This window comes from Cervus elaphus, chromosome 26, assembly GCF_910594005.1.
Source record: "Cervus elaphus chromosome 26, mCerEla1.1, whole genome shotgun sequence".
Lineage (NCBI taxonomy): Eukaryota > Metazoa > Chordata > Mammalia > Artiodactyla > Cervidae > Cervus > Cervus elaphus.
The window spans coordinates 30,909,179-30,936,069 of NC_057840.1; the positions used below are offsets into that span (position 1 = coordinate 30,909,179).

General features: G+C 34.6%; 1 protein-coding gene across 4 annotated transcripts in view; it reads left to right on the forward strand.

The window, feature by feature from the left end:
- The window catches only part of STXBP5 (syntaxin binding protein 5), a 152,858-nt gene that overhangs the window by 105,487 nt on the left and 20,480 nt on the right, over positions 1 to 26,891 (forward strand). For 2 of the 4 annotated variants that reach the window (XM_043887954.1, XM_043887957.1), the window contains 5 exons: positions 526 to 677; positions 7,034 to 7,099; positions 12,132 to 12,191; positions 12,290 to 12,337; positions 23,532 to 23,582. In XM_043887954.1, the coding sequence (XP_043743889.1) occupies positions 526 to 677; positions 7,034 to 7,099; positions 12,132 to 12,191; positions 12,290 to 12,337; positions 23,532 to 23,582 (377 nt within the window). The remainder of the gene's footprint in view (positions 1 to 525; positions 678 to 7,033; positions 7,100 to 12,131; positions 12,192 to 12,289; positions 12,338 to 23,531; positions 23,583 to 26,891) is intronic. The other 2 variants (XM_043887955.1, XM_043887956.1) reach the window with 2 other exon arrangements.

The following is a 26,891-nucleotide window of genomic DNA, read 5'->3' on the forward strand; positions in this document are numbered from 1 at the left end:
GGATCTTAAATGAATAAAGTTCCTTCATTCATAGTTGCTTTTATTCATTGTTCTTCATGATTGAGAAAGTATTTGGAATACTCCAAAGGGAAGCCTCCGAGATCTATGCTTTCTATGTTTTACCCTTGACTTTACCAAAAGTAACCCTATAGGGTAACCAAAAGTTACCCTATAACTTTTCCAAATATATAATGCCCTATTCCCCAGTAGAAATGAATGTCTTCCCCAAGGGGTTCAAAATAGTCAAAAAAAATAGATGTCACATTGCTTAGCATGGGGATTTATATCTTTAGTTAAATTTCAACTCCTACATCAAATTTTTTATGTTGATTTGTATACGTTGATACGGAAGATCTGCACAGCTCCATCAGAAGGCATATGTAACCTGTATTTGCATGTCTGTAATAGTGTTTTGTTTCAAAAGGAATTTTCTTAAAGATCCATCGTGCTTTTTTAGCCCTGTAGACTACTTTTTCTTCGGACTATTTAATTGTACTAAAATGTTTGTTCTTTTCCTATTCATAGGGTAGTTTTTGGCAATTGTAATGGTATTGCGATGGTTGACTACCTCCAGAAAGCAGTACTCCTCAACCTGGGCACTATTGAATTGTATGGCTCCAATGATCCTTATCGGCGAGAACCCCGATCTCCCCGTAAATCTCGACAACCTTCAGGAGGTAAAAAGAAAGAAATCCTGAGCTTTAGGATTTCCATAAATGCCAACTTACTTCTGTGAATATAAGTACTTCCGTTAGGTAAATAGCTTATCTGATTGTATCTGTTTGTATAAACTGTCAAAAAAATAGTAAAAGGTATCAACCTCCTTTTTTGTTTTGTACTGTTATTAGTTTATGCATTTGTTTTTAATATTCTAGGATTTTATTTAACATTGGGAAGGAACCACAGTTTCAGACTTCTTTAGCTAAATTACTATGACAGGGAAATTTATCTCATTACAGAACAAAAGTTAATTTCATAGTTCTGTCCCTTTTACTGTTTAATAGTGTGAGACCAGCAGTTTATTGTTTTGAGTATCAAAGGAATAATTTCCCACATGAAAACAAAATGTATATGCAAAAGTGAGTTTGAACTCTGTGAGATACAGCATTCTCAGACAGCTTGGATTCAGTGCAAGCCCAGATCCATTAAAAATTCTCTCTATAGCATTCTTTTGTGTTTGCTAGGTAATTAATCTTATTTTAAATGTTTCAATACTAATGCCTCATGGAACACATATATAGTTAGCTGTTTATACCAGTATTCCTCACCTCTTTTTTTTTTCCAAACCTCATGACACACACACAGAAAATGACATTGGATCTCTGGCATGTAGACATATGTTAATGGGGCCTCTAGTGGTGGTAACTGGTCTCTGGGCTCCAGACTCCCCAGGACCTTCCCAGGGGCACCGGAAATTCAAGAAACTCAATCTGTGGCAGATGTAACCTAACCTGTTTGCAGAATGCCACTGGGAGCCCTGTTCTACATCTCCTAACTCAATCTCTCTGAATTAAAATTCTTTCTGATAGTCATTTCTCAGTTGCTTTCAGGACATTTTTTGCTGATACTAAATAATTCTCATAATTCATGACAGAAGAAAAGAAAAAGATGATGGGATATAGACCTTACTGTCACTTTGGCAATAGTTGAATATTTTTTTCTATTTTTGTCTGTGTGATCATTTTGTCATGTGTTATCTTCAGCAGAAGTTGTTGTCCCAACCATACCATTCTAGTATCTTTGTCTCCTTTTTTTTCTTTTGCTTTTCGTTGCTTCACTGAGGCATGCTGATTGTGACTTCTTGCATGTGCGGCGTTTCTAGCTTATATTCTGAATCTGTGAAAAAACTCCGTTCTTCTTTTTTAAGTAAGTTATTCATTCCACGTCAGTAAAGTCATGACAGTGTATTTTGTCTGTAAAACTATTTTTTTCTCATTTATTTTTAAAAGAGCCTATTAAAGCATCTATATCTAAAATAACATACTCATTACTTAAATTCATCTCATAATATGCATATGAAAACAGCTACTGAAATATTTGTGTTCCGATCCAGTTTCTTTATTAAGCAAATAAATTAATATATAGTGTCAGAAAGTTAAACATTGTCTTGATAGAGAAGGAGCAGTAAAAGTTTTATTACTCACGAAATTAATTTCTTTTCTTGTTAGTACCTCAGTATAACTTACATAAAATTACTAGAAATTAAATGCCTAAATTCATCCAAGGTTAGACACCAATTCTGCCATGTGATTTTAATTTTTTTATTGCATTCCATTGCATCCTATTTTATTCTTTAATAAGCATTATTGTATTATTCATATTATTATTTGCTTCAGTTTATGTTGAAGAGTTACACATTTAGGTACAGGAGAACTACTTAAATTTTTATCACTTTAAGATGTTATTGTTGTTATGCTCACTTGAACAATATTAAGGAGAAAGATAAATATTAAGAGAAAATTATTTTAAAACATACTTTAACATTTTAAGAATATTTGTGTCTTGTTTCTAAAATATTTCTATTTTAAATAAAACTAAATATAGAATAATTGGTACTAAAATTCTTTGCATTGATGCAAAAAAGATTTTTTGCTGAAGTGTATATTTTAGCATATATTCTTGAAGTGAAGCCCAAATACCATGAAATTGTTCTTCTGGCTTTCATAATAGATCAGTATGAATGGAGAAACTTTTTTTTGCTACTACTTGGTGCTAATAGGTTTTCATAAAGAATATGATGGCACTCATGAAATTATTTTATGAGATAAAACATTGTCGTTTAAGTATTTTTTAGCTGTGTTAAAATACAGTTGAACTATTGACTAAAATATCTACAGTATTTTCATAATAAAAATTATGAAATTCTCACAGGGTACAAGTAGTGAAGTATTTCAACTAAATGTATGTATCTGCTAATTATCGTGATTCTGCTGGGTTGTTGACCAGAAAATTCAATTGGGTTTTTCTATACCATCTTACCAGGTAGTGCAGTGGTAAAGAATCCGCCTGCCAATGCAAGAGGCAGAAAAGACGTGGGTTCCATTCCTGGGTCGGGAAGATCCCTTGGAGTAGGAAATGGCAACCTACTCCAGTATCTTTGCCTGGAAAATTCCATGGACAGAGAAGCCTGGCGGGGTACAGTCCATTCATGTCTCAAAGAGTCAGACACCCACACACACACACATACCATCTTATGGAAGAGCCCAAACAAACTTCAGCCAGCACAGTATTAAAACAGACCAAATTCTCTACCCTCATGAAGCTTACATTATACCGGAAAAGACAGAGTTTGAAAAGATAAGTAGTATATAGTAAGTTACATAGTAGTGCCAAAGGAAAAAATAATTAAATGAGGGGGATTTGAAATAGTGACAAGGGTGTTACATTTTAAATAGAGCATCTTGAGCAAAGATTTAAGGGAGACAGCTGTTCTCCATGAGGATGTCTGTAGAGAGAACATTTCAGGTAGATAGTAGCAAGTCTAGTGGCTCAGAAGCAGTGTAACTGGTGAGTTCAAGGTTACAGTGAAGGGTCAGTGTGGCTGAAGCAGAGAGAGTCAGGGAGACGGTGAAGTAGGTAGGAGAGGAAATAAAGTCAGAGAGGTAATGGGATACCCATAGTCACATAATAAATACCACAGTCATGTACCATAGGATCATATGCATCAACCAGTCTTCTTGGACTTTACTTTAGCTTTTACCCTGAGTCAGATGGAAAGCGTGGAAGGCATTTTTAGCTTATTCCAGAATTTAATAACTAAATTATTCCTATCACACTTGAATTTAGCTTCCTAAATGATTCCTCCTAGGCTATTTTAAGAATGAAAATTAGCAACTCTTACTACATTCTTTTGGGCTCCAAAATCACTGCAGATGGTGATTGCAGCCATGAAATTAAAAGATGCTTACTCCTTGGGAGGAAAGTTATGACCAACCTAGATAGCATATTAAAAAGCAGAGACATTACTTTGCCAAAAAAGGTCCGTCTAGTCAAGGCTATGGTCTTTGCAGTGGTCACGTATGGATGTAAGAGTTGGACTATAAAGAAAGCTGAGCACCGAAGAATTGATGCTTTTGAACTGTGGTGTTGGAGAAGACTCTTGAGAGTCCCTTGGACTGCAAGGAGATCCAACCAGTCCATCCTGAAGGAGATCAGTCCTGGGTGTTCATTGGAAGGACTGATGCTGAAGCTGAAATGCCAATACTTTGGCCACCTCATGCGAAGAGTTGACTCATTGGAAAAGACCCTGATGCTGGGAGGGATTGTGGGCAGGAGGAGAAGGGGACGACAGAGGATGAGATGGCTGGATGGCATCACTGACTCGATGGACATGAGTTTGAGTAAACTCCGGGAGTTGGTGATGGACAGGGAGGCCTGGCATGCTGCGATTCATGGGGTCGCAAATAGTCGGACACGACTGAGTGACTGAACTGAACTGAACTGAACTACATTTTTATAGAGTTTAGTTGCCCTTCAGTCGCTAAGTTGTGCCAACTCTTAGTGACCCCATGGACTGTAGCACACGAGTCTCTTCTGTGCTCCACTGTCTCCCAGAGTTTTCTCAAACAGTTGACAAAATACCAAATTATTTTTATTCAGTACCAGGCTCATCGTAATACTGGAATATATTACCACTATTTATTTACTTAGTTGAGGAATATGAGATCGCGTGGCATTTGTCTTTCTTTGCCTGACTTGCTTTACTTAGCATAATATCCTCAAGGTCCATCCACATTGTCACAAATGGCAAAATTTTATTCATTTTTATGGCTGAATAATATTCCATTGTATATTTATAACTCTTTTTCGTCTGTGCATCCACCAATGGACACTTGAATTGTTTCCATATAGCTCTACTGTTTAAAGACCTGCTATCTTAAGGTTTTATCAAGAAAAGATTTGTTTATATATATAGGTATTATGTCAGAGATTAATACGTGCATACCTATAATTAACCTATCACTGTAGAACTCTAAAGACTAGTTTTGGTTTTTTTCTAGAATCATTAGTTTGATGAAAGTTAAAAAGAAAAAACAACTGTCATTCAAAAGCTTCCTATTCAATGAAGACCGTAACACACAATTCAAAATAGAAGACACTCCTCATAAACCCAATTCAGTACTCGTGTGTGCCAAGTTGCTTCAGTCATGTCTGATTCTTTGTGACCCCATGGACTGTAGCCCACCAGGCTCCTCTGTCTGTGGAATTCTGCAGGCAAGAGTACTGGAGTGGGTTGCCATGCCCTCCTCCAGGGGATCTTCCGAGCTAGGGATCGAACCTGTGTCCCTTACGTCTCCTGCATTGTCAGGTGGGTTCCTTACCACTAGCACCACCTGGGAAGCCCAATTGAGTACTCAGCATTCTCTACATGTTACTGTAAGAGGTCTCTTAGGGACTGTGAAGATTGTGACGTTATGTCTTTTACCAGAGGAATAGAAAGGCAGATACTGGTCATAACGTGCACATATGTTGATTTCATACCTGATAACATCTGAGGCCTAGGCATGCAGCTTTTGTCCATTGTCCAGCTATCCCAAGCTCCCTGGCCACAAAGTCCTAGTTGGCATCTTCCAATAGAAGGCTGTTTCATCTACATTGGAAATCTGTTGGCTGGTCTAGTCACCTTCATTAATTATCTCACTAGACTTCCTGGATAACTTGCTGCCTCACTTTGTACTTCTGTGTTGTGGAGATGGCTTCTGTTCTTAATCCTTATGAACCAGCCTCTTCCAGCTTCAGCGTTTATTGCTGCTTCCATACCTCTCTTGGTCTTCATAGAATTGAAGAGAGTTAGGGCCTTTCTCTGGATCGGGTTTTGGGTTAAAGGGATCCTGTGACTGATGGGATCGTCTATCCAGACCACTGAAGCTTTCTGCCTGTCAAAGAGTAAGGCCATTTCACTTGATCATTCATGTGTTCATTGGAGTAGCACTTTGAACTTCCTTCAAGAACTTTTCCTTTGCTGTCACAACTTGGATAACTGTTTGGCTTAAGAGGCCTAGATTTCTAGCCTTTCTGAGTTTTTGACATGCCTTCCTTGCCAAGCTTAATTATTTCTGGTTTTGGATTTAAAGAGAACAGAGAGTGGCTGACTGACTCACCCTTTCACCTGAACCCCTACAGGCCATTGTAGGGTTATTAACTGATGTACTTTCAATATTGTGTCTCAGGGAATAGGGAAGCCTGAACAGAGAGAGAGAAAGATGGGAAGGGCAGGTCAATGGGGCAGGCAGAACACAGATGTTTCTTAGCTAAGATTGCTATCTTATGTGAGTGTGGTATGTGGTGCCCCAAAACAATTAAAAATAGTAACATTAAAGATCATGATCACAGATCACCATAGAAAATGTAATATTTCAAATTTTTTTGTTATTATTATGAGAATTAACCAAGATACGACATAGAAACATGAAGTGACAAATACTGTTGAAAAAAAATGGTGTCTGTAGGCCATCTCCATGCAGGGTGCCCACAACCTCCAATTTGTTTTTCAGAAAAAGCCATTTCAGCAAAATGCAATAAAACAAGGTATGATTGTATTTTAAATGTTGCAAATTTGGTGGTACAAAATATTTTCTTAATTATTTTCAGTAATATTTAAGGGAGTATATTTGAAATATACCTAGCAGAAACAACTTTGAGATATGAGTTGAAAGTCCCTATGATGTAAAAAAAAATTACCAAATTTATTACCAAGTATTTGTTCTCCCTCAAGAGAAATCTAATAAGCAGTATAACAAATGCCCTCACATTGCTGACTTTGGACAAAATCCTGTTATGTCTAATGTCCTTGAACAACAGCAGATTGAAAATTGTTACTCATTTTAACTGATGACTGCTGTGTTAGTTTTAATATCAGGATGCTCCTATATTCCTATCTCAAAGCTACTGAGCATGATATCAATGCCAGCATAGTCTGATAACCTGCTGAGTTTTTAAAAATGGACTGTCATTAAATATGTAACGTAAAAAGGAGGTACAACTGCACTTACATAAACTTGTGGTATGACTTGGTCTGCGTTTTGTTTTTCAGCAGGTCTGTGCGATATTAGTGAAGGGGCAGTAGTCCCAGAAGATCGCTGCAAATCTCCAACTTCCGGTAATTTCCTCTTTATTTTATTAATTGTTGTAGTGCTACAAAAAATACAATGTGCCAGATTTTTATAGATGAGCATTTAAAATACACCTACATGGAGCTTTTATGTTACCTATTTATTCTTAAAATTGTAACTATATTCTTTGCATTCTAATTAAGTTATAAGAAACACATTAGGTAAAAATCTACAGGTATTACCTGTTGAGAGTAATGCAGGTGTTTACTTAGCTTTCTAATATTTACACTTTTGCGGGGGGAATAGATCTTATTTCTTACCATTGGATCAGAAGTTTAGTTATCTACAGTCTTGTCTTTGCTCTTGGTAGTCCTGGAGTCAGCTGGTAAAATAGTGCTCTAATCCTTGAATAATGTCTGTTTAAATGTTATGAGAGATTTTTAACATCTATTGTCTAATGGTGACTGTGGACAGTTAGAATAATTGTAGACTAGTTATATTTGGTTTTGATTTTATCAAAGTAATATATAATTTTATAGCTATATTAGAGCATTTGTTCTTTGTTATCCAAATATTGGTCTTAGGTAACCTATGTATATGTTACTATTTCAGAGGAACATTACTTTTAATTCTCCTTAATTAAAATTAAGAGGATCCTGAATTTATTGGGTTTTTTTTTTTAGTGGATTGAAAATTTGCTAAAATTTAATAAGTTTAACTTCATATTTTAACAGACGTGTTTGAAGGCTGGGAATTTTCATCAGCTTTCTCCTGGAAAGACTGTTCTTAGCTTAAAGTAACACTGTTCATAGACAGATTTTGATTTTCCATAGGTAGTTCTACTATATCGTAAATAATTAAAGAATAGGAAAAACTGAAGTGCATTTTACTTCCTCATATTTCATTTGACCATTTTATTAGTTATAGGACCGTGAAAGCTTTTGTGAGGTTTTCTTTTTAAAATTGCATTTTCCTGATATTGCTCAAGCTAATCATTTCTTCTCAAAATATATACACCTTCTGGTTTTCTTATTATTTAAGTTTCGTATTTAAGTTCAGTCATTACACTAATGAAACACATGGAACTATAATATATATACTATCATATATTATAAGATTAAGGCTAAACATTGGTAGCATAACACTGAACAAATAATGTGGAGCAGTATTACTTCCCGTCTCACAGGACAAAAGCTATTTCTGATATAATTTTGAATTATAATATCTCTTAATTATTGCTGTTCTTCCTCCAACTATATACAGTACTATTCTGATCTTCTCACCTTACCTCAAGGCCATGTGAATGTAGTTATCAGTGTGTTAAGTCTATAAACCAAACTGGATAACATGGACATGTGATATATTGTCTTTTAATGTATTAAATGACCATCAGATGTGTTTTAACAAGATTCAGTCAAAGTACATTAATACTCCTTTTAATCCTAAGGCATACTTTCAGTAGGTATGTATAAATAACAATTTGAAATAACCCAGCAAGAGGTAATTGTAGATAAATATGTAAATATACTTAAATGTAAGTAGATAAATATAAAAAGTGCATAGTGGCAAAAAACTCCACATTCTCTCTTTTGTACCAGAGCAACTCAAACATCATTGAGCATTTTCAAATATACTGTGCTTTTTGGTTCACATGAAAAGACTCTATAGTTGTAACAGGCAGAATTTTATGACACCAGGCATTTTTCAGGTGTTTGAAATGCAAAGTAAAAATTGTGACCTCAGAAATTATTGATAAACCACAGATTCTTATCTTTAGACAAAAACTCTTATTTAGTTTAGCCTTTGATTGTGCTCTGGAAGTTTGAAGAGTTTTTGAAAAGTCATATCCATTCATGCATACCAGGAAAGACCGCTGTTAGAAAAGCAAACCAAACTGTTCCTGCTAAGTCGCTTCAGTCGTGTCCGACTCTGTGCGACCCCATTGACGGCAGCCCACCAGGCTCCCCCATCCCTGGGCTTCTCCAGGCAAGAATACAGGAGTGGGTTGCCATTTCCTTCTCCAATGCATGCAAGTGAAAAATGAAAGTTAAGTCGCTCAGTCGTGTCCGACTCTTAGCAACCCCATGGACTGCAGCCTACCAGGCTCCTCCTTCCATGGGATTTTCCAGGCAAGAGTACGGGAGTGGGGTGCCATTGCCTTCTCCGAAACCCAAACTAGTAGGCAATAATTGTACCTAAAACATGTTTTATATACCAGGAGCTAAATGTTAGTCATGCATGAATATTAAGAACTATCATAGAAATCAGAATAAACCTCTGGATATAGTTACTAGAAAACAATGTTTGTATTTATGAGAGAAGACGAAATGCATAAAAAGTGAGTTGGAAGTTCAGCTGAATCACAAATACTAAGAAGAGTACCTCTATTATAGAAAATGAAAGGTAGTCAAGTGCCCTTTATCACAACTAATGTGTTCATTTGAAATAATACATATAAGTAAGGAGAAAATTTTTGAAAAGTTTAAATCCCATAACCAAAATTTGTAATCTGAACAGTTTAGCCAACTAATATCATCTCTATTCAAAAACATCCTGAGAAAATCCAAATTACGAGTATAGTTTTCCCTTTCTGTTTATTTTTAAATAAAGCAACAATACCTCTGAAATAGAAAATTCTTGCCATCCTGAATTAACATAGAAAATTATTTCTGCCATCTCTGTTTGATCTTTATTTCAGAGAACTCAGATTGCTTCACTGAGCACTTCAGTAATGTTGGGATATTTTTAGTATTGTATGTGTCTGTATGTATCTATGTATATGTATATATACATTTCAAATTGAAGAAAACACAGGGCCACATATTATGACATGGTGACCTCAGGAGTTTCCATGTACCTTAGAGAAAAAAAAATTTAAAGCTATATGTATTTTCTGTGTTTGTTTAATCATAGTAATTTGTAAAATATATTCAAGTAGGAAATGCTAAAAACATTTTTGGAACTTTTTCATAAGCTATCATGGAAGTTATGACAACTAGTAGTAGGCATTTTCAGTTAGCGGGAAAAAGATCTGCTTCTTTTACTTACGTTTATGGCTTATGTTGCCTATTTTTCTGTTGGAGTTACTGAACATTTTTATACTTTTATATTCATGTTAGGATATGCTGTCTTGCTATTACTATGATATAAAATATATCGAATAAAATAAGTATTAATTTTTGCATGTTCATGTGATTATATAGTGTCAGAGATGAATAGTATTTTAAATTATATATAATATCTTCTCATAGCCATTATCCTCTTTAAATCTGAATTATATTTATATGAGAAAGGAGGGCACTTATTTGTATTCTCATTGTTTCCTGTGTGATATTTTTTGATATAGACTTTATGAGGATCTATAAATGCTATTTAGCAGCAATAAGGTAGTTTTAGAAGAGTAATTTTTATGAGACTATTTTAGAAGTAATTGGCTCCTGCCCCAATGTTGACAGGTTTTACTTGTTCTGAGAAGAGACGTCAAGGATATTTTCCACCTGGCCAAAGAAAGAAAGTATGATTTTGTGGGGAAAGGTCAAATTTCGACCTTATTTATTAAGGTTCAGTACTTTCATTGGGATAAAAAAGAAATCAGCACAGAAGAACCGCTGTATTTACTTCGTTATATTCTAGACATTCACTTCTAGCAAGAAAGCTTCATTCGTTCAGCAGATGTTTATTTAGAGATTCCTACAGGCAGAGCACTCTGCTGAGTCCTAAAGGGATGGAAAGATCAATCAGATGGGGTCCCAGCTTCTCACTTCAGCTCAGTGAGAAAGGCCAAATGTGTGTAAACTCAAAATATAAGCTGTTAAGTGATTAACATGATAAGAAAAGTAGCAGGTAAACTTTTACAGGAATTGTGAGGAAGGGAAGTGATTTATAAGCTGGAGAGATTTTGAAAATTTTAATGGCTATCATTTGAAATGTCTTTTAAAGAATAGATAGTTTGACTCTCATAGTCAACTAGAATACTGCTTAGAATTTCCTTTATAAAAAAAGACTTGTGTTAGAAGTTAAAGAAATACAATGAAAATTTAGAAACATCTTTTTAAGAAAAAAAGACAAATCTCAATTATAAAAATATTAGATAAGCTTATGGAAAGTCACAGTCGAAATAAAATATTTCATGCCTCATTAAATTTAAGTGAATATTTGAACATACCTAAAATTATAAGTAATACCCTCTGTATTTTTAAAGACCTGTATGGTAATAGTACAGTTTATATAAAATTTTAAAGTTCGTATCTAGAAAGCTAACTCTAAAATTAACCTTACCAGGATAGTATTTGTACAGGATTCTGTGTGCCACTCAGTCAGTTCAGTCGCTCAGTCGTGTCTGACTCTTTGTGACCCCATGAATCGCAGCACGCCAGGCCTCCCTGTCCATCACCAACTCCCAGAGCTTACTCAAACTCGTGTCCATTGAGTCGCTGATACCATCCAGCCATCTCATCCTCTGTCGTCCCCTTCTCCTCCTGCCCACAATCCCTCCCAGCATCAGGGTCTTTTCCAAGGAGTCAGCTCTTCGCATGAGGTGGCCAAAGTATTGGCATTTCAGCTTCAGCATCAGTCCTTCCAATGAACACCCAGGACTGATTTCCTTTAGGATGGACTGGTTAGATCTCCTTGCAGTCCAGGGACTCTCAAGAGTCTTCTCCAACACCACAGTTCAAAAGCATCCACTAGATAAACCTTATTCAGTTAACTAATATCAAGAATTTTTACATTTTATTTCACAAACAGTTCCTTATATTTTCTTTATCTATTCTCTAACTTACAATATATACGAAGATTTTGCCAAATACTTGTATCTTATGGAAAAATTATTATAGGTTAGAGTTAATATATATACTAGAGGTTAGTCTACCATGAAAAATAATGTATTACTGATTGCTATTGCTACTGTAATATTACATGAATTTTTATTAAGTATATACACAGTATTTTCTTGTGTCCAGTAGTGTGGGCACTTATCCTCGGTGTTACCAGATTACTTTGTTTGTACTTTTTCCTGTGACAACTCAGTGTTTGTGACTGACTGTATGCCTGTTCCTTCCATTGTCTTCATTTGTGTAGGTTCTTCATCACCCCACAATTCAGATGATGAACAAAAAATGAATAATTTTATAGAAAAGGGTATAGTATCTTTAAAGTATTTTCTTTTAATTACATTTAATTCATTTAGTTTACTTTGAATAGATTTTGACATTTTTATATCAAAATATTATTTTCAGTGAAGATCAAAAGCAGAAAGTTTTCCAAGATGGTAGCCAGTGATATAGGTAGGAAATAGACATTTCTATTTTGTTTCTAATCCTTGCTATATGCAATGCTAACTCAGCATCAGAAAATTATCTAATGCGTTGCACTTTGTATATATTAATTTGTTATTCCTGTGCTAAATGATGATCTCTTGGGCTGTGTTTCTTCCAAACTCATTGGGACAGTAATTATAAAAAATCAGTTAAATTGGGGTTGCAGTTCTTCCTCTGACTTAACCGTGTGAACTATTCTATTAATTTTTATTTTTGCTTATTTTAAAATAAAGCAGGGTTCAATTTGTGACACAAGTAGTACAATTTTTTACTCCAAGGTTATGAATTTTTTTTTTGTATTTGTATTTTTTCCTGCCTTTACTCTCTCCTCCTCACATTATTAAGACTCCAGATTTCAAGGAAATGGTTCTTTGAAAGATTGACATTTAGGCTATAATCTCTACTACCCTTGAGTTAAATAGGAATTTTCTAGGACTCTTACCCCCCAAGTAAAAATGAGTGGTACTTTGAAATTAATTACTCAGTCCAAGATTTTCAAAGTTTCAAGTTGGGGGATAAAATACATAGTTAAATTCAGGGATATAATCCAAATAGGATTTTTTAGTCATAAAAATTTGAATTTTGTCTGAAGATTTTTAAAAGACAGAGAAACACCATTTTACTAAAAGAGAATACATTTAATCTTTGGTTTAAGTCCAAAATTTTTATTATTAATATTTATTTCCCCCCAAACTCCCTCCATATATTCATTGAATTGTATTAAATTAGATGAATTTCTAGGTAGCTGGAATAGATTTACTTTTTTTCAACTCAAAGTTTTATATGTAGTAAAATTAAATTTCAAAAACTCTTAGAAATAGCACCATATTGTCTGTATGTTGTAAATTGAACCCTGTTTAGTCATATTAACATTGGCTGACTTTTAGCACCTGTGGTCATTTTTTGAATAAGGCGATTTATTCTTGGGCAAAGGGCACTTCATTTATGGAGAATTAATTGCTCACTTCTTTGTATTTGTGGTACCTTAGTGAATCATCGGGTAATATTTCAATCACTTTCATTAGCTACGAGCACTGTTGCATAATTCTTTTTCAACCAATTTCCTTTTTAGTATATACTATCTTAATAGTACTTTAGAGGTTCTTTTACTTTCATATAATTTGAAAAATTTGAAGGGACTTTGTATGTACAATTTATCAAAGAACTTGCAAGGTTTAATTACTTAAGAATTTTGCCTTATGTGAAAGTTACTTTGTAATAATTAAAATTTTTGAATAATTTATCTGTTTGATTTTTGATCCTGGGATTATGTTACTTTATTAAATGTATTGACTCAATTTTCATTTTTTTTCTGTGTAATGAATATATAACATGGAATATCTATCTGAGTATGATTATTTGAAAGACTTCAATTAATTTCTTAGAATTGAGAATATTATTGGAAGGATAGTTCTTTGGCAGCATAAAAAAAAAAAGCAAGAATGTTATCAACAAGGTTTTTGTCATGCCAGCTTCTATATTTTTGGGGAGACATGTTAACTTTCTTCAACTTTTCAAACTTATGTTAGTTACACAGTTATACATAATTATTTTTCACTTCCAGAAACCACAGTTGCAGCTGTGGTTTATATATGTCTATATTTGTTTTCAGTTGGATTCTTTCAGTATTTTCTATTGACGTATAATTGACTTAAACTATCAGATTAGTTTCAGATATACAATGTTGAATACAAGATTTCAACATTTTAATCATTACCCACCATACAGAGTTATTACAGTATTTGTGAGTATGTTCCCTGTGCTATACATTACATCCCTGTGACTTACTTTGTAACTTATATTTTTATATTTCCAACATATATCCCAAGTGATACAGAAGAAAAAACGTACTTCTCCATTTCTTCTTCATTTTCTTATTCAATCCACTCAGTAACCTCTTAGCTACTTACGGTTATTTCCCTGGTTTACATATGACAGCGCTGTCAGAGAGTGTACAGAGTATCTCTTGGCTACACAGCTGGCACATGTCAGAGCCACAGTGGACACTGAGGTTGTCCAGCTCCACTGTTCGTCCTCTTCAACACTGTGCTGTGTTACCTCTTAAGGAAATTTACTGAAGCCTGTGAGGATTCAAAGACAAATCTGTCATATGACTTATAACTAGACCATCTGGTTATGACCCTGTTTTATCTACATGGTAACCCGGAAAAGTAAAAAGATGGCTCATAATCAGACTCTGTCTAAGCTCTAGCTCCTGGGTGCCATCATGGTACCCATCACCCAACTGAAATATACAGTGCCTGGAAGTCCACCTTTCTCAAAGAGCAGACTCGAGTGAAAGTAACAGGCGTCAACAGTCGAGTTCCCTGACCTGTCTGTCTGAGGCCTGGCTTCATTGTTTCCTAACTGACAGTTAACTCAGGTTAATGACACTGACAGTGAGGTCTTTGTTCATGCATAAGAATAACAGCCTGAAAAGACATAACTGTAGTCTTGTGAATTAACAGTAAAAATATAGCACAGTGTGCTGTATAATGCAGCTGTAGCATCCCTATGCATATATTGTTTTGCCTGTTATGATTAATTTTTGTTACTAAAAATCTTAATGGCCAGTATTTTAAAAATCAATAACTTTCCCATAGTTAGCAATTTCTGTAAATCATTTTGAAAATAAGATTGGTTAGCAATTTTTTATTCAGTATTTACATTTTATAAAATTTCAGAAATATATAAAGCTTTTTGTTATTCCAAGCTTATATAAAAATAGTCCTAAAATATGTATCTTTGTTAAAGTATTAAACAAATTTTTCATGATATACTTGTGAATAAAATATGGTCCAGATGTTAGCATTCTTTGGTAGATTTTGATTAAACTTCTCTAAAGATTATTCTATCTCATTATGAGTACTTTATTCAGAAAGTAGATACCTAGCTCTATTCTGTAGTCTCTTATCCTGCCCATGTCCCATTTTGTTACTAATATCCATATAAAAGGAATGAAAGTGTGAGGAGGAAGTACTATTGGAGATTAAAGAATAAAGAGTCAGGAAATAAGGTCACTTAATTAGTGCTGTGCCAAAACAAGCAGAAGTAATAGCTCTATGTAATGAGCACCTCTAAGTTCTACATATTACACTAGGCGTTTGTCATATGGTATCTGTTAATATAAGAAAGATAATACCTGCAGGGCCCTTTTTAATTTCTCAAATTTCTGAATTAGCTGTTACTTTGGGAATGATTGGTTTTCTTGCTTAGCAAAAACTGAAGTAAGTTTTGAAGTCAGTTTAAATGAAAATAATGTCCAGGTGCTGTTTTCATGAGTTCTCCTATACACGTGTACATGCTCAGTTGCTCGGTCATGTCACTCCCTGCGGCCCCATGGACTGTTGCCCACGAGGCTCCTCCTCTATGCATGGGATTCTCCAGGCAAGAACACTGGAGTGGGTGGCCATTTCCACCTCCAGGGGATCTTCCCAACCCTGGACCAAACCCACGTCTCTTGCGTCTCCTGCACTGGCAGATGGGTTCTTTACCACTCTGCCCCCACATGTGTCCCAGTTACTCCTTTTTTATATTTAAGTGTTCTAACAGACTTAAATCTGTTCTGAATCATATTTTAAATCGCTGACTCATTAAATCCTACATTTTAAAGCAATTCAGCCCTTTTATTTTTCAAGAAAAGAATTTGAGCCTCAAAGAAGTCAAATGCCTATCCAAAGTAATATCACATGGTAATGACTTAGTCAAGGTCAGAATCCCAGTTTCTTGATCCTGTACTACAGCATGTCTCTGCTTTCATAATGTGTGGCCTCTTCTTGTGCTCTCTTCCCAATTTCATTTATGTTTACAATTTGAAAAACAAGTTCTCAGAGGTTTGTTTGGAATTTTCTGTATGAATTTGAAAAGATATGTATGAAATTAAGTAGAATTTTTTTTGTTTTTTGTTTACAATTTTAAGATTTTTTTATTTTGTTCTAAGTAGAATTTTAAGTTTTAAAATTATTCTAATTTATTATAAAACAAATTAGTACTGATATTTCTAGTTTATATCCCCCAATATTCATCCCAAAATGTGGTTGCTACATCTGTAGAAGTTCATCTTTATATTTAATCCTCAATATGGCCATTGAAAGAACAGAAGCTTGTCTTGAAAGAGAAGATGAGTCAAGTATTCATTAAAACCCCTTTTACAGGTAACTTTAATATTTTTACTTTGAAAAAAAGATTATTATGTAATATTAATACTTACCCTTACTTGGTCAAGAACTAAATTTCACAGACAGGTACTTTAAAACCATTGTATAAGTCAGAGTTCCTCTAAATGAATTTCTTTTTCTTTTTCAGGATGACTATAAAGTCTGAGGACTTTGGCATATCATGTGTTCAAACTCTAATTCTGTTTCTGACTGTATTTTCTGTCAAATTTCATAATAAAATCTGCTCAGCAAAGTCTGCTTTATATACCAGTACTTACTGTATATGTGTGTATAGAATCATCTTTTTCTTAAATTCAAAGCCTATACAGTGATCTTTCTAGAAATAACTTGCTGTTTGCTTCCTAATATAAAGAAAATTAGTCCAAATTAAAGTTACATTACTGAAATATTTTTTGTCAACAGTTGTTTGACCAGAACTATTAATATTAATGTGGCGATCTATTTTATGTCATTACTTACTGTATTTATTTGGTAGAGTTGCCATAGGAAAATACCGCAAACTGAGTGGCTTAAACAATAGAAATTTACTTTCTCTAGAATGGTTCTGGAGGCTAGAATTCCAAGATCAAGGCAGTGACAGGTTTCTGTGTGTGTGTGTTTCTGTTTTCTCCTCTGAGGCCTCTGTCCTTGACTTGCAGTTATCTGCCTTCTTGCTGTGTTTTCACATAGTCTGTCTTCTAGGCGCATGAACCCCTGGTGTGTCTGTGTGTCCAGATTTCTTCTTATACGTGCCTATCAGATTGGATTGGTGTACCTACTTAGTGGCCTCATTTCAACTTAATCACCTCTTTAAAGGTCCTGCCTCCACATAGGTCACATTCTGAAGCCCTAAGTGATGCTTAAGGCTTCAGCATACCAGTTTCGGGGAACAGTTCAGCCCGTGGCACTTAACTATGTTAAGTTTGTTTAATGCCTTCTCTAGGAAATGCTATGAGATGTCTTTAATTATGATGCTATCCTGGATGTTATATTTTATGAATTTGTGAAAAGTACATAGAGATGGGGAAAGTATTGAAGACAAAACCTCTAGGAGTTCAAGAATTAAGAGAGCTTGTAATAATAGCCAGGTCTTTACCAGGCAGGTATTAGTATCTCTTTAAAATTTCTCCTTCATTTTAGGTAATCGATAAGTGTCTTGTATTTCCAAAAGTTGTCTTTTTGATTAACAAGCTTATATTTAATTTGTCCTCTTTTTCTCTTTATCTGATTTCACTTGTGAAGAAATTCAGCTTCTTTCTAAAAATTCCAATGACAGCTTTTGTTTATATTTTCATTCATTGTCATGTTTATTGAACATGCACACTAAAAGCTAGACACATATACATGGATGCAGTATTTTTCAAAATAGATTGCTCCCAAATTAGCAGTTTATATTCTAGCATGGGAGGTAGAAATGGATATTATTAGTTCTAATAGCTATTAAAATAATGTGTGATAGGAGAGTTTCTATTTCTTGGTCCCATTTTCCCCTGGGATCACTTGCTCTATCCTACAAGCTGATTTTTAGTCTTTTTTTTTTTTTTTAAGTTCTGATTGCTCTTATTTAATATGCATACATTTTAAACATTATCCTTGAAAAGAGCTGCATTGGATCTCTGCCGGTGAGAAAAGTGATCTTGCCACTTTATTCTAACTATTGAACCTTTCTCGATAATAAAGATCCATTTGCTTTTTTGGCATCTTCTTCATAGTGTCATTAGAAGAAGTCATTTTACCTTGTATTGTGGGTATGTTGTTTAATATAAAAGTCACATTCTAAAAAGCAGAAGTTATAGTTCTGTTTTCCTTTAAGAAATTGTCCTTAGAAAAATAAAATGTGAAACACAGTGGGTAGAGGAGCTAAAGGAAAATTACAAAGCATCTGTTTAAATTCAGAGAAGCAGTAAGAATCTCTGTAACAGAGAAACTTTTCTTCGTAAAGAACTAAAAAGCATCAACCATGACAGAGCTGTCATCTCTAATATAATGGTCCAGCCAATCCCCTTGCCTCAAGATTTGCTTTTCTTCAACATCACGCATCTTTCATTGGTATTGAAACCACTATTGCAGACATGATTATTGTGATCAAGTATAACTTCATTATTCTTTCCAAGCAAATGCAGCTCTTTACTGCTTAATTCAGCCAGCCAGCTTGATATTCTCATTCAGATTTATAAAAAGAGAGAGCAGAGATGGGTTAGCAGCCTGCTGAGATATATCTCTGACTGCAGTTTTCTCCAAATTGAATAAACTTCTTTACTGCCATTCCATTGTTTCTACTGTGGACAAAGGCATAGAAAATGAGAGCTATTTTATAGCTTCTAGTGACAAAGCATTTCAAAACAAGAAAGGTACTGGGTTTCAGGGGCAAGAGTTGAAGAATACACAAATGAAGAAGAGAAAAACAGACAATTTGCCTTCCAGGAACTCATTCAGATGATATGTTTTCAGTTTGAAGACCTCATTGGAAGCTGGATAACTTCAAAGCATGGACAGAAGTTTCTTTTCCAGGGTGATAAAATCAACTGACTAGATAACTGTGTTGGCAAGTGCTTCTGAGACTCCTGAAAAGTAAAAATATGATCTCCAGGAAGTGCTGGATAAAGTCTGCAGCTGCTTGCTCATAAATTTACAAACAGGATACAGTTTGTAAGCAGGAGGATTAACTATAGGTTCTCCAGAGATGGATCCCCCTCTTGTGGACCGCCACCATGGAGGCTGGCTAAACAGACCTGAGAACAAAGATATTCCTCAGAAATAGTTACCAAAACTGAAAGATAGAAACGTTTGGCCTAAATTTAGGTTTGGAACCTAGTGTCTCACAGAAAACAATAGTAAAACTAGTAAAAATTCATGCGGCTCTGATTTCCAGTCATTGAGCAATCCAGGACTGTCATCCTCAAGAGAAGAAAGGACATGAGGTGAGCCACACGATTGCCCCAGCTCTCTCTGACGGGAGAGTACTTTCCTGTTGCCCTGCAGAGTGATTCGAACCCAACTGGAATTGTAGCCTCAGTAGGCTAAGGAGGAAGAAATGGAAGTTCTGGGCTGCTAAAGTGACTTGAACTTGTGAGGGTGGACACCGGAGAGAAAGGAACTGCTCCAAGGGGCATTCCTAGAAGTCTTGTGTGTAGGTTCAGTGTAGGTCCTTGCCTTCGGCCTGGGCCGCATGTGAGCTGGTCGAGACTCCACCAGCAGGCCTCAGGCCCCTGCTGTGAGGCTGAGAGCTGCCCGCTGACACGAGAAGTCATGTGGTGCTAGGAATAGATGTAGTGAAACCTTGCTGATCACCTCAGTCATTCTGTTGAAATCCCAGAAAGGCCACTTATTAAGAGTAAGGATCACTTCTTAGCATGAAAGCCGTACCCTAAAACAAAGTTCTAACTGATATAGACCCACCCTAATAAAGAATAAAACCAAGAGTGATCAGAAGGATCCACCAGGAATTTAACTGCATGACAGACTAAAACTCAACACCTGTTAAGGTTGATGGTATAATCCATACTCAACTTCAACATATTGTCCACTATTCAGTCAAAGCTTATGTCCGATGGGGAATAAGTGTAAATCTATGGCTGATTCATATCAATGTATGACAAAACCCACTGAAATGTTGTGAAGTAATTAGCCTCCAACTAATAAAAAAATTAAAAAAAAAAAAAAAAGGTCCTGGGCATGTGAAATAAAGATTCAAAATCACAAGAAGTATTGGGTTGGCCAAAAAGTTCAGGTTTTCTGTAGGTGCTTATGAGAAAACCCGAACTAATTTTTTGTCCAACTCAATATGACACATAATCAAGAATTTTAAAAATAATTCAATAGAAACAGACCACAAGCTGGCCTATATGTTGAAATTAGCAACCAAGAGTTTTAAAACAGCTGCTGTAATATGTGCAAGTACTAAAGTGGGAAAGTGGTCATAGTGAACAAGATGGAGAATATCAGCAGATAAAATTAAAACTTTAAAGTTGAAATACTACTATGGAAAAATTCAGTATCTGAAATGACGTGATCAGTTCATCAGCTGAGTTTAGATGGAGACTACAAAAGAAAGGGCTAGGAGCCTGAAGACATGAATGCAAATTATACAGGAAATGCTGAGGAATTAAATCTTTTCCCTCCAGCACTTCCCCTCTCCCCTTCCTCATAAATATATCTTACAGATTACTCAGATTGTTTCTCTTTCTACAGTTAGATATATATTGAATTTACTTTTTGAAATGAACTTAAAAAAGGTTGAGCTTATAGTTGTACATGCCATTCTATATTTATGTCCTAAAAATTGTTTTCCATTTTGTTTTTTGAGTTAATTAGGGTAGAATTGAAATTTAATTACTGTAGAATTAAAGAAATATTGGGCTGTTTACAAGTATATTAATGGCTCATATGTATAACATTTTACAGCTTATGAAAACTATTTCACTTGTTTAGTATTAATAGTAACTAATGTTTATCAGCTCTACACTGTGTCAGATATTGCGCTTAAAGTTTTGCTTATGTCTTCTTATATAATCTTCAAAACTATACAGTTGGCATTATTATCCATCTCTGTTTTCCAGGTGAAATTTGAGGTTTATAGAGGCAAAGTGGTTGGCATAAGGTCACATACCTAGTAGTTCATTGAATTAGATACACGGTACTATCTGGTCTGATTCCAAATCCAGTCCTAACCACCATACTTGACATTTCATGTTTTACAAACAAGATTTTGAAGCTTATTCAAGAATTGTTTGCTGTGGACTTACTGTATCTACATATGGGTTTCATGAATTAGTCTTGTTTCCTATCTTGAAGTTACTTGTAGTCTAGGGACCTTAATGCTCCACAGACCAGCATCTCCTGGGAGCCTGTTAGAAGTACAAGAATCTGATTTAACAAGATCCCCAGATGATAGATATGCACATTCAACATTCAATATTTATAAGCACTGGTCCTAAAGATATAGAATAACTTAATCATATCAGAGTAGTCAAGTCTAGAGGGGCATACACATCTGATTGTAAAAGGGTATCTTTAGACTATACCAGGCTAGTTTTTCTCCTTCAGTTATTATGTAGATATTATTTATCAGTCTGTGTACATTGTACCTATGATTTGTAATAAAAACTTCTAACTTCTTTCAAAAGTTAAATGTTGCATTTTAGAAAATGTTTTGAGTTGGGTAGACTTCAGTTCAGTGGCTCATTCATGTCCGACTCTTTGCAGCCCCATGGACTGCAGCACGCCAGGCCTCCCTGTCCATCACCAACTCCCAGAGTTTACTCAAACTCATGTCCATTGAGTCAGTGATGCCATCCAGCCATCTCATCCTCTATTGTCCCCTTCTCCTCCTGCCATCAATCTTTCCCAGCATCAGGGTCTTTTCCAATGAGTCAATTCTTTGCATCAGGTGGCCAAAGTATTGGAGTTTCAATTTCAGCATCAGTCCTTCCAATGAATATTCAGGGCTGATCCCCTTTAGGATGGACTGGTTGGATCTCCTTGCAGTCCAAGGGACTCTCAAGAGTCTTCTCCAACTCCCCAGTTCAAAAGCATCAATTCTTCGGCTCTCAGCTTTATAGTCCAACTCTCACATCCATACATGACTACTGGAAAAACCATTGCTTTGACAAGGTGGACCTTTGTTGGCAAAGTAATGTCTCTGCTTTTTAATATGCTGTCTAGGTTGGTCATAACTTTTCTTCCAAGGAGCAAGCATCTTTTAATTTCATGGCTGCAGTCACCATCTGCAGTGATTTTGGAGCCCAAAAAAATAAAGTCTGACACTGTTTCCACTGTTTCCCCATATATATGCCATTCAGTGATGGGACCAGATGCCATTTATATGAGATCAGCCATGATAGATTTCATTTGGCTATTTCAGTTTTCTGTTACTTTTTATGCTTTAACTGAGATTAAGTCTGTCAAAATGGGATAAGACTGATTCGTATATTTGACGCTTTGTTGTTTTTTGAAAGGATGCTAATTAGATTAATGAATCTTAGAAATAAAAACCTGATTTCCCCCATCCCTTCCCACTTTGCCTAATGCCGCTTCCCTAACAATGAATTTGTCATTTTTTTAGATGTGGAAGTTATGTGCTATGACTGGATTTCTCTTTGTTTACATGGCGCCCTTATGGACTAGCAGGGTCTGTTCTTTAAATATCTCCTAACCATCCAAAATTTAACCCCATATACACATTCATGTATTAACACGCAAATGTGTATTCAAAATTTCACTTAGAAAGCACTGTTCTGTTACGCATGCACTGCCACTAACAATGGATGTAGTAAAACACCTAACTTTAAAGCACTTCATAGATTTAGGCAATAACTGAGGATGGAAAGTGAATTCCAGTAAGATTTTTACATAGACTTTTTAAATATTCTAATCTCAAATAGAAATATCTGTAGTTTACATTTTTGTAAATACTCTAGACTGAGCATGGCTTTGATTTTTTTTGTTTTTGTTTTTTACTAAAATGTAAATAGAGATGTTAACATATATGAAGAAATGGATGAGCCAGATACTTTGTGATGTAATCAAAGACTTCAGTTTGATGTAGGTTTGTCCTATATTCAAGATACTAACTTTAAAAAGAATGAGCCCAATAGCTGTGAAGATGAGGAGATGGAAAGATTGTATTATATCACATATCCAGACTAAGTCTTATGCCTCTTGTTGTCCTTATCTGCAACATCTTCTTTCTGAGAAATGACTGCTTCTCTTAAAAAAGCCTAACCCTTTCCTATGAGCCTAAGAAATAATTAACAGAATTTAAAAGGCTTCCTTGAAGTGAGAGCTTCAAGCACTCAAAGATATTATATCAAGTAAGTACAAACTTTTTAAAAAGCTGAAAATAAGATTTACTTTCCACCCATAACATTATTAATTATATTTTAATTATCTTAGTCTCTAGATTTAGTAATAAAAACATTCACTCCTATCTTGAAGATCAATTGATAGAAATAAGAATGAATCAGATATTCTTCAGAACTTTAAAAGTGCATTTTATTTTTCAGCAAAAATGTCAAGGAAGTTAAGCTTGCCTACTGACCTAAAGCCTGACTTAGGTAAGTAAAATAAATGAAAATATGCAGTAGTTAAAATCTCTTTAATGGGAAGACAAAAAAGTCAGGAAATTTAAAATGACCATAGAATAGATTTTCACTGAAAATTAAGTTTAAAATGACTGTTTAAGGAATAATAGCCTTTTGGATGTCATCTGTATATTATAAAATAATTATAAATGTAAGCAAACCAAAATAATATGTTTACTCAATCCTCTCATAAAGTATCCTTTAGATACTTTAAACAAAATTCAGTGTAAGATTAAAATTTATGTGATTTTTAGATTAATTTCTATTAGCTATCTGAAAACTTATCTTGAGCACTATGATTTATTAACTTATTTTTATGAGAGTAATATTTTCAAAATATATGACTGGTTTTCTGTATTACAGTGAATCTCATGTCAAGAATCAATATTACTTTTTGATGATAAGTTGGGAAATATTTGTTTCTCTGTAGTACTTTATATACAACCTATCCATTAGGAAAGCAGAGTGAATATATCTCGCATATTCCTTTTGTTTTATATCCAGCTCCAAAACAGCTTCCTGATATTCCAGAATAATATTCCAAAATAGGGAAAAATGATGTTTCAATAAAGATTTAAAGATTTCACATAGTACATATAAAGCAGATATCTTTTAGAAATTTCTATTGCTTTTATTTGAATAACTGCATATGGATGGTTTCACCCATGTTGTCTTAGAAACTAGATTTGCTCCTTTGTATTTGCTCACCCACCTCATCTTCTCACTTTTAATTCTCTAGATTCCTTGACTATGTTTTTATGTATAATAGAGACTTAGATATTGGTCCATTTCACCTTACTGATTTTAGCATTTCCAAACCATGGTCTTATCTCAGTAGTGATAGAAAATGTGTTACTATGAGTAGGCATAATATCATCCACTGTCATCAGGAAGAGTTTCCATTCCTGAACATAGGAAAGACAGTCCGGTAGGGCCCTGTAGTAACACTGGTGTTAAGGGACCCAGAGAAAGTTCTAGAATGCAGGATAACGTGTTTTGAGAAGAGGGTAGTTCCCTTCGCTATAAAAATGAAATATGCAATTTGAACACAAGTGTATCTGAAGCTAACCTTATTCATTTTTCCTCCCAACAAGAGTATCCAGAGTTTTCTTCAGACTCTTAGAGTCCCAGAATTTCAGTAACACTAAATACTATTAGTTTAATTTTTGTGACACTATGATTTTGTGTCATTTAGTATCTACAAATCTGAGAAAACACATGTAGGAGTACTTTTTTAAAATCAGTAAAATATGATATCAATTTAATTTTAAAAGAATATTCACACTTAGGTACTATTTAAGTATTTTAATCAAAGTGTGTGCTGGGAGAAGGCGAGGGTGGGATGTTCAGAGAGAATAGCATTGAAATAAGTATACTATCAAGGGTGAAACAGACCACCAGCCCAGGTTGGATGCATGAGACAAGTGGTCAGGGCTGGTGCACTGGGAAGACCCAGAAGGATGGGATGGAGAGGGAGGCAGGAGGGGGGATCGGGATGGGGAACACATGTAAATCCATGGCTGATTCATGTCAATGTATGACAAAAACCACTACAATATTGTAAAGTAATTAACCTCCAACTAATATATATTAATACATATATTATGTGTATATATAATAAAAGTAAATGGAAAAAAAAAAAAAACAACAAAGCCATACTGTACAGCACAAGGAAATATAGTCATTATTTTGTAATAACTTTAAAGAGAGTATATCCATAAAACATTGAAACACTGTATTGTGTACTTGAAACTAATATAATACTATAAATTAGCTGTACTTCAATAAAAAAAAAAACTCAGAAGAAAAAAGACAAAGTGTGTGCTCCGTACTTTTATAGATTATCTTTCTTTATTCAGCTTATCTTTTACTGTGTGCCCATGTATTTCAATGCCCTAAGCTAATTGCTACTTAATTTAATACATGCATTGAAACAATACCTATATTGCCTAAATAATTTCCCTTTAAGGTCATCATGCTACTGAACTATTTTTTGGTAGAGATTCTTAACTGGTAATTATTTTACACTGGCCAGAGGCTTCCCTTGTGGCTCAGCTGGTAAAGAATCCGCTCGCAATGCGGGAAACCTGGGTTCGATCTCTTAATTGGGTAGGTCCCCTGGAGAAGGGAACGGCTACGCACTCCAGTGTTCTGGCCTAGAGAATTCCATGGACTATAGTCCATGGGGTCGCAAAGAGTCTGATGACTGAGCGACTTTCACTTTCAGAGAGTCACTGGGGGAAAACAACTATTATCAGTAGGCTCAAACTGCCAAATGTTGCCGTGTAGTGGTAGTAACAATTCATGAACTGCTAAGATTCTAACTTGTTTTCAAACAGTTCCAGACACGTAAAATTAGCAACTTAGTTTTGTAAGTTCAAAGTTGCTTCTGATTCAGTTCATTTTCCCATATTGATCTAGCTATAGGAGTTTCTTTGATAACCTAATTTTTATAGAGAAGTCATATAATAAAAATGCAGTTGTAGTTTATAAACTTTATATCGTTAGTCTATTAAATTAAAATGTTTTGTTGGCCTGTGAATTAACATTTGAATTAAGATTGTTGTGAATCACCTATTGTAATTTTAATAGATAACAGTAAAAGCTTTTATGCAGCTTAATTTTTATTGAAATTCACAATATCAGATTTTCTTATATATTTTTAATAGAATATGTATATTCTTATATATTTTCTTATATCACTGATTTACATTTACACTTATATCACTAAGTCCCAACTGATAATATAGGTCAGTATGTGTGTTCACCTTGTATGTGTCTGTCTTATTAAAATATTTTTATCAAAAGAAAATTTTAAATTTCTGTTATTTTATTGTAATAACTGTGGAAATCTGAAGAGTTAAGATTGGCATCACTGCCATGTTACACTTATCCAATAATGAGCTGTCATTTGTTTTATTTATATTAACTAGTTCTTTTCTCCTGTGTCATAATCGGTAACAGGAAGCACAATCCCAGGCAAAAGAAGAGCGTTTTTAGAAACTATAGTTGGAAATAATCCATGTTGCTGTCATAACTAGTGGCTTTATTATTTTCTAGGCTAACTATAATTGAAATTATGTTGTATATAATTATTTGGGGGGAGAATTTTTTTAACTTATGAATCCAAATTTAACCATAAGAACCTTTTGTGGAGGTGTAAGTAGGATTCAGTAATACCTTTTTTAATTCAATGAAATACAGTTTAGAAAACGTGAACGTGTTTTTCATTTTTCACAGTATTATGAAGTCATTTCCTTCACAATAGCATTGAAAACATAC